This window comes from Clupea harengus, chromosome 1, assembly GCF_900700415.2.
Source record: "Clupea harengus chromosome 1, Ch_v2.0.2, whole genome shotgun sequence".
In the NCBI taxonomy this organism is placed as follows: Eukaryota; Metazoa; Chordata; class Actinopteri; order Clupeiformes; family Clupeidae; genus Clupea; species Clupea harengus.
In genome coordinates this window covers 8,512,789-8,520,288 of record NC_045152.1, presented here as the reverse complement: position 1 = coordinate 8,520,288, position 7,500 = coordinate 8,512,789, and the positions used below count along the sequence as shown (strand labels likewise).

The 7,500-nt window shown below is 49.0% G+C and overlaps 1 protein-coding gene across 1 annotated transcript in view; it reads left to right on the top strand.

Annotated features, from left to right (window-relative positions):
- The window catches only part of ttyh3a (tweety family member 3a), a 49,672-nt gene that overhangs the window by 38,528 nt on the left and 3,644 nt on the right, over positions 1-7,500 (top strand). The window contains exons 11-13 of the mRNA XM_031566423.2: positions 326-462; positions 2,845-3,018; positions 5,946-6,021. Of these exons, the coding sequence (XP_031422283.1) occupies positions 326-462; positions 2,845-3,018; positions 5,946-6,021 (387 nt within the window). The remainder of the gene's footprint in view (positions 1-325; positions 463-2,844; positions 3,019-5,945; positions 6,022-7,500) is intronic.

The following is a 7,500-nucleotide window of genomic DNA, read 5'->3' as shown; positions in this document are numbered from 1 at the left end:
TCTCTCTCTCTCTCTCTCTCTCTCTCTCTCTCTCTCTCTCTCTCTCTCTCTCTCATATCTGTCTCCATGGTGTCATGTCTATGCAGCTGTCATATTCATATTCATTGATGTACTCAGATTAGATGCCTTTTTAGGTCAACATTGAGAGAAACATGACAAGTTGATGAGTTCACATCTAGTTTGAAGAATGTAAACCCAAATTCCTCTTTCTCTTTCGTACTGTAACGATGTAAGCTGCTTTGCTTGTTTGTTTGTTTGTTTATTTATGACTCCCTCCCCCTCCTTCTCACTGCTGACTTCTCCCGTTCTCCCCCCCCCCCATCAGGACTATGTGCAGGCGGTGACGGGTGTGTGTTATGACGGGCTGGAGGGCCTCATCTACCTGGTGCTCTTCTCCTTCGTCACGGCGCTCATGTTCAGCTCCATCGTCTGCAGCGTGCCCCACACCTGGCAGGGGAAAAGGTGAGTGTGCCTATGGGTGTGTGTGTGTGTGTGTGTGAGAGAGGGAGAGAGAGAGAGGCTGAGATGGAGAGCATACAGCTTGGCAAACTTGATGTCACATGATGCCTACCTAATCAAGATATCAGTGCTTGTGCCGATACTGTCGTCCTGAGGAAAGAGTGAAGTTGGAGTTGTTTTCAGATCCACATGACATAATTAGGTGTGAGTTTCCATGTTCACAGCTCGTCAGTTTGTCATTGTGTTCCATTCTCCCGCGTTCTTCCTGTTGGTCTTCCACCTCACCTCCAGTAGGGTGTCCAGATGCATTGTGGGGTCGTTGACCTTAGAGAGCAGTGACGTCTTACGAGTGACGATTCCTGGAAAACCACACAAATAATGACACCGTAGGGAACAACAACTATCTGAACCAACAAAGCGAACAAAACCAACTGCGGTTGGCATGTCACTGACTGTGCCACACACTCTGTGTGTGTGTGTGTGTGTGTGTGTGTGTGTGTGTGTGTGTGTGTGTGTGTGTGTGTGTGTGTCACCCTTAGTGTGGGGATCAATACCATCTCATGTCCTCACGCCAACCGTGCCTAAACCGGATGCAGCTGCTTCCTGCCGTGTTACCATTTCCTGTTGTCTGTGTGGGGTGCATGCTAAGCTGGCTGGGGCTCGGAGGCAGTCATTGCACAAGCCGAGAGCCATTTTCAGAGCCGCACCGTTGCCACCAGCCCTGGGCCTCCTGGGGTACAGAGGGATTTAGTGTTGAGGCGCTCTGGAGAGACGTAAGGTTCCCACTGTCTTGGAAATACTGGGGAAAAGTCATTTTCCAGGCCTGTTTTTCCAGGAGTTTTGGTTTTGTCGTATGTAGGTCTGCAAATTTCTGCAGCATGGTGCAATTGCCACATTGAATTGACATAGCCTACCTATTTGAAAAGGAATATAAATGTTGTTTAATTTTCATTTAATAATTAGGCCTAACCGGAGGAGTACAATACACAAATTTGTGTACGTAGGTTTCTTGAGAAGTCGTGGAAAGGTTTTAAAATGTTGTTAATGAAAAAAGGTGAGAACCTTGCTGGAAGCCTGAACGCTGCTGTGTAATTAACCCCCCCCCCCCCCCCCCTCAAACACACACACACCTGCCTTCATCCCAACCCACTCCACCTCAGTCTCCTGTCTCTCTTACACAACCTTATTTCAATGCTGACGTGAATTTAATGAACGAGCAGGATGGATTTCATTGCTCTAGTTGTTTCAGCACCGGAGGGCAGGCGACTTCCACTCAGTCAGTCTGGCGAGGGACCATGGAGACGGTGCTCTCTCTGACATCCATATGGCACTAGAGCTCGTCTCTGAGGGTCACAGTGTGCAGACGCTGTTATGTCTGCCAGCACCAAGGATTCATCCATTTTAGAAAGGAGTCCCATGTTCTCCCAAAAGTGTGAGGGGCTTTAAATGAATGATAAAATAAAACTGGTTCTTGACAAAGACCCATTAACTAGTTGATAATCACCAGGGGGAGACAAACTCCATTACACCACGCTCCATTGCCTCAGCACATCCAGTTTCAGCATCCACTCGCATTCTCTTTGGGCTTTTAAAAGTGTTGTTTCCTGTCTCTATTTAAATCCTTTCCTGCTGAACCTTTTGTCCTACCTGGAAATGAAGAAGTTCTCTCTCACTCGCTCGCTCGCTCACTCACACACGCACACACACACACACACACACACACACACACACACACACACACACACAGTTGCAACACAGTGATCAGTGATTCTAATCCCCATGACATCACAGTTCTAACTCATCGGGTCTCTTTCCCAACCGGTGCCGTGCCAGAGTGACGGATGATGACGGCCAATCACGGCTTTGTAACCCAAGCCCAGCCACTCTGAATCCACTTGGCTCCCGCTGCTGTTTCAATTTCATGGCGGCAGCTCTGGGATTTGAGCGCGGAGCCTGGAAAGGCGGTAAATAAATGAGCTCAATCCGCGCTGCACCCGTTACTTCTCTCTCCCCTTCTGCCCTCCCCGCGGGCAGAGCAGGAGTAAAGGGTGAATGCCAAACGAGAGCGTGTGGCTGGCACGGCAAGAAGCTGAGACGGTGGCTGGGCACCGATTCAGCGGCACTCGGATCGGTCAGCAAAGTAAAGAGCGCCCTCTGCTGGCGTGTGGTACACAGTGCAGGGACAGGCGATGGAGAGGATTTTTCCAGTCACCCACCATTTTTATGAAGGTGTTCTCCTATTAATTTACGTTACCTGGATTCAAAATGGGTGATTTTCATTTAAGGGTCTGTAAATCTATGGATTTGTGTATAATTTCCTTTAAGGTTCAGTAAATGCAATGGTGTGTGTGTGTGTGTGTGTGTGTGTGTGTTTGTTCTGTGCAGGTCTGAAGAGGACAGTGAGGAGGACTCTCTGGCCCACGGCGACAGGCCGAACCCTGACAGCCTGTACCGCGTACACATGCCCAGCCTCTACAGCTGTGGCAGCTCCTACGGCAGCGAGACCGAGATCCCAGCCGCCGCACACACAGTCAGCAACGCCCCTGTCGGGGAGTACATGTAAGAACACACACACACACACACACACACACGCTCACAGCAGCATCCCAGCCGCTGCACACACAGTCAGCAACGCCCCCGTCACAGAGTACATGTAAGAGCACACACACTCACACACAAAAGCATCCCAGCAGCCGCACACAGTCCACAACACCATCACACACGTACACAGTACACGTAAGACCACACACACGTACACAGTACACGTAAGACCACAAACACACACACGTACACAGTACACGTAAGACCACAAACACACACACGTACACAGTACATGTACACAGTACACTTAAGACCACAAACACACACACGTACACAGTACATGTACACAGTACACTTAAGACCACAAACACACATACGTACACAGTACATGTACACAGTACACTTAAGACCACAAACACACATGCGTACACGGTACATGCAAGACCACAAACACACACACGTACACAGTACATGTACACAGTACACTTAAGACCACAAACGCACATACATACACGGTACATGCAAGACCACAAACACACATACGTACACAGTACACGCAGAACCATAAACACACACACGAACGCACACACACCAGCCTCTCAGAGGCCATAAACAATCAGCGGTGCCCTACTCATAGAGTACATGTGAGAACACGCACACAGAAACACCAACACACAATAGCAACAGACACAAACAACGTCAGCGATACCCTTGTTCAGAAGGTTATTTAAGACCACACACCCACACTCACACTCACACAGACCCACCAGTGGTTCTTTGGCACGGGAAGTCCATACACACTCACTCGCCCTATGGATCACTGGACACGCACAACTCTCTCTCACACACACACACACACACACACACACACACACGCAACTGTTTACATAGACTCACTGCTGGTCTGTGGAGAATGGAAATCAGGAAATAGACAAGGAGAAGTCCAGTCTGTCTCATATACACACACACACACACACACACGCACAAACATAAACATACTCACGCACGCACACGCACAAACACAAACATAAACATTCTCTCACACACCCACACACACTACATCCCTCTGCTTGCATAATCCTATATTTTTGGACATTCTCTTCTGTGTGACTAAAATATTGAAAGGTGAACTGTTAGAAACTCTACTGCGATCAGCTATGCCATGCGAGACCAGTGCAGCTGGGGAGATTTCTCATGTGAATTTCTCACGCAACGCAACCCTCGTCTGAGTCCCTCTGACCCACTGTGGTGCGTTTGCGGAATGGAAAACTGTTCAGTCCCCCCTCACACTCGTGCACATACACACACACACATACACATACACACACACACACACACACACACACACACACACACACACACACACACACTCATAAACACACGCACACACTCATAAACATACACACACACACAAACACAATCATATACACTCACACACTCATACACACACACACACACTAATATAAATACACACACACACACACACTGATTCTGCCCTGGGAAAAGAGCAGTCCACTGCACATGTGAGGCTCCTTTACGGGCCAGTCGGGACAGGTCAGGACAGACTGGGTTGGGCCGGGCCGCGCCGGGCCGGGCTGTAGACTCACCAGTCAGTGTGTCCCAGAAGAACCCCGCAGCCGTGATCGGGTTACAGGCCCGGCACTCCCAGAAGTCTAGAGCGCTTTGGGTGGGTCGAGGGAGAAGAGTGGGCTGGAGGGAGATGCTATCAGGGGTCTCTGTAGAGCGCTCAGACCACACAAGCACACACACTTTGAGGGCCTGTGAACGTGCTCTCTCATGCACACACTCATGGAAAGAACCACAGTTTCTCTCGCATACGCCATACACACACACACTTCTACACTTTCTCTCACTCTCTCTTTCTCACACACACACACACATACACACACACACACACATGTATGTGTTCTCACTGAAGCAGTGCACACTTACACCTACATCCTCACTCACACTCACACTCACACTCACACACACACACTGCGCTCCAACCCCAGGCGGGCGAGGCCAGTGCAGCTGCTCCCCTCCAGCTGTGGCCCTGTAAAGCCCTTTGGTGCTCTGGGACGTCCCTGCTCCATCTGGAGGGGGGAGAGGGCCGTGAGGGAGACCTCCGCCAGAGTTAACCTTAGCCCTGCGCACGTACATCCACAAAAATACCTTTGCAGGTGTCTGGCCTAAGAGATTCAGCTGGAAATAAAGAAAAATCAGCTCATAGTTAGGCCTACATGATTGTTGACTTTCATTATCGTATGGTTTTGTACGTCAATGTATACCTCACTGTTCCTTACTGTTCTACTGAGCATTGAGAGCTTAGTGGAGGTCTTGGGGATAGCAGGCCCACACTGAGGGGGGTTGAGCTCTGGTGTTGTAAGGAGGAGGGGGAGGGGGGTGTGTGTAACATCAGAGATTAGACCCCTGTCTGCTCTGGGGGGCTTGAGGTATAATTTCTGAAAATGTGGCTTAGGGAGTTTGTGGAGATCTAAAGGGCTTTTGTGTGTGTGAATGTTGAAGGGTGGGAACAGGGTCCTGTGGCGCTCTCTCTCTCTCTCTCTCTCTCTCTCTCTCTCTCTCTCTCTCTCTCTCTCTCTCTCTCTGTGATGGTTATCGGCAGCCACTCGCCACGTCACCTGCAGAGAATGAAGCCATGGATTCACAATGATCTCGTCTTGACTTAGTTTTGTGGACAGAAAGTTATGAGTAACAATGCACTTGCTTTTTTTATTTTGAACTGCTTATACTCTGATTACCATTCAGCTGCTCATACTATCAGTTTCAAGTTGAATCTTTTAAACGCTGAGAGAAGTTTGCTCCTCTCAGTCTAACTCATGGGAGTGTTTGTGTAATGACTGGATCACATTAGATTAGATTACAACTGGAATCCCTTAATGGTCCTAAGGTATGGCTTGTGTCTTGTGTTCTTTTTTCAGGACTCAGAACGCAAACTTCCAGAACCCACGTTGCGAGAACACCCCCCTCATTGGACGAGAGTCCCCACCCCCCTCCGTAAGTGCCTTCACACCTGTCACTTTTCTCTGATTGACAGCTTGCCTCAGGATCATTTTGACAGCCTTAGTCACCGTAGATGTAGAAGGAAAAACAACGTACGCCACTTTCATTGCTAAGGAGGCAGTGGTCTATCAGCCATATATCCATTATGTGTATTTCTTTTACAAGGGAGTCGACATCAGAATAATTTTTTCTTCTCATTCTCTACTCTGTGGCACTTGGCTGATGTTGTCTGTTACTTGTGGAGTGGTGTTAGTCTGCTGTCCTGCTCTCTCTCCCTCCCTCCCTCCACCCCCCCCTCTCCTCTCTCTCTCTCTCTCTCTCTCTCTGTATGAATGGCACAGAGCTGTCCTCTCCTCTCCTCTGGCTGTCTGTGTGAACCTCAGCTTGCTCTTCCCAGTCCCTGTCAGCACTTCCTTCTCTATCTGAGTGTGTGCATATTTGTGTGTCTGTGTGTGTGTGTGTGTGTCTCAGTGTGTCTTCTCTCTGTGACTAACCATCTGAACAAATGTGAGTGTCTTCACTGGCATTTTTGAGTTTGTATGTGTGTGTGTGTGTGTGTGTGTGTGTCTGCGTGTGTGCATGTGTGTGTAAAGAGAGACAGCTGCACCACTGAGATACTGCTGTTGCGTGTCTGTGCCAGTGTGTGTGTAAGCTGTGAGTGTGTGTGTGTGTGTGTGTATCTGCTCTACTCTACTCTTCTTTGTCGCTTGTTGTTTTCTCTCCTGCCAACCCCATGCAGTTGTATTTGATGGCCGGGGACAGTAGCAGCCGGCACAGCTGGCAGTTAAAGCCCTCGCAGAGCGCCCGGTCGTTCTGGTAAACCACAGCCGCTTTTCGACCAGGTACTGAATGTAACCCCACTCACCTCTGACCTGCAACCTGACCTGTGACCCCCCCCTGCTCCTTACCCACCTCCGATTGGCTCCTTCTTGCACCTCTTCCCAAAAGATGGACCGTACCCAACACTTTACCCTGGGAGACACCCTCAGAAAGCCAGCTGCCCGGTCTCCTCTGTGGGTCTGCGTGCACATGTGTGTGTGTGTATGTATCTGTCTTGCTAATGTGTCACCCCTCACTCCTGATGTTTGTCACCACACGGCCGCATGTTCTCTCACCTCCAGCACTTCAGTGTTCAGCTGTTATGCCAGGGCGACTCTGAGCTGGGCCTTGAGACAGCGTCCATTGTAGGGCTGTGCATACGAACCATTTCTGATACTCAAATATCCGACTGTCCATGTACAGTTATTCGGTTATTTGCAGGGGTATGGCTACAGTGATGTATGGCTACAGTAAATGGAGAATGCATTGGGAAAGCTATAAATCCTTGTTCTTGTGAGTGTGTGTGTGTGTAGTGTATAATAAGTGTGTATCTCACTCCACAAATGAATACCAAATATATTGTGAGTGTGCATACCATCTGCACAAAGTAATAGTGTATTTATTTGAAGAGAGTATTTGCAGAAAAAAGTATAA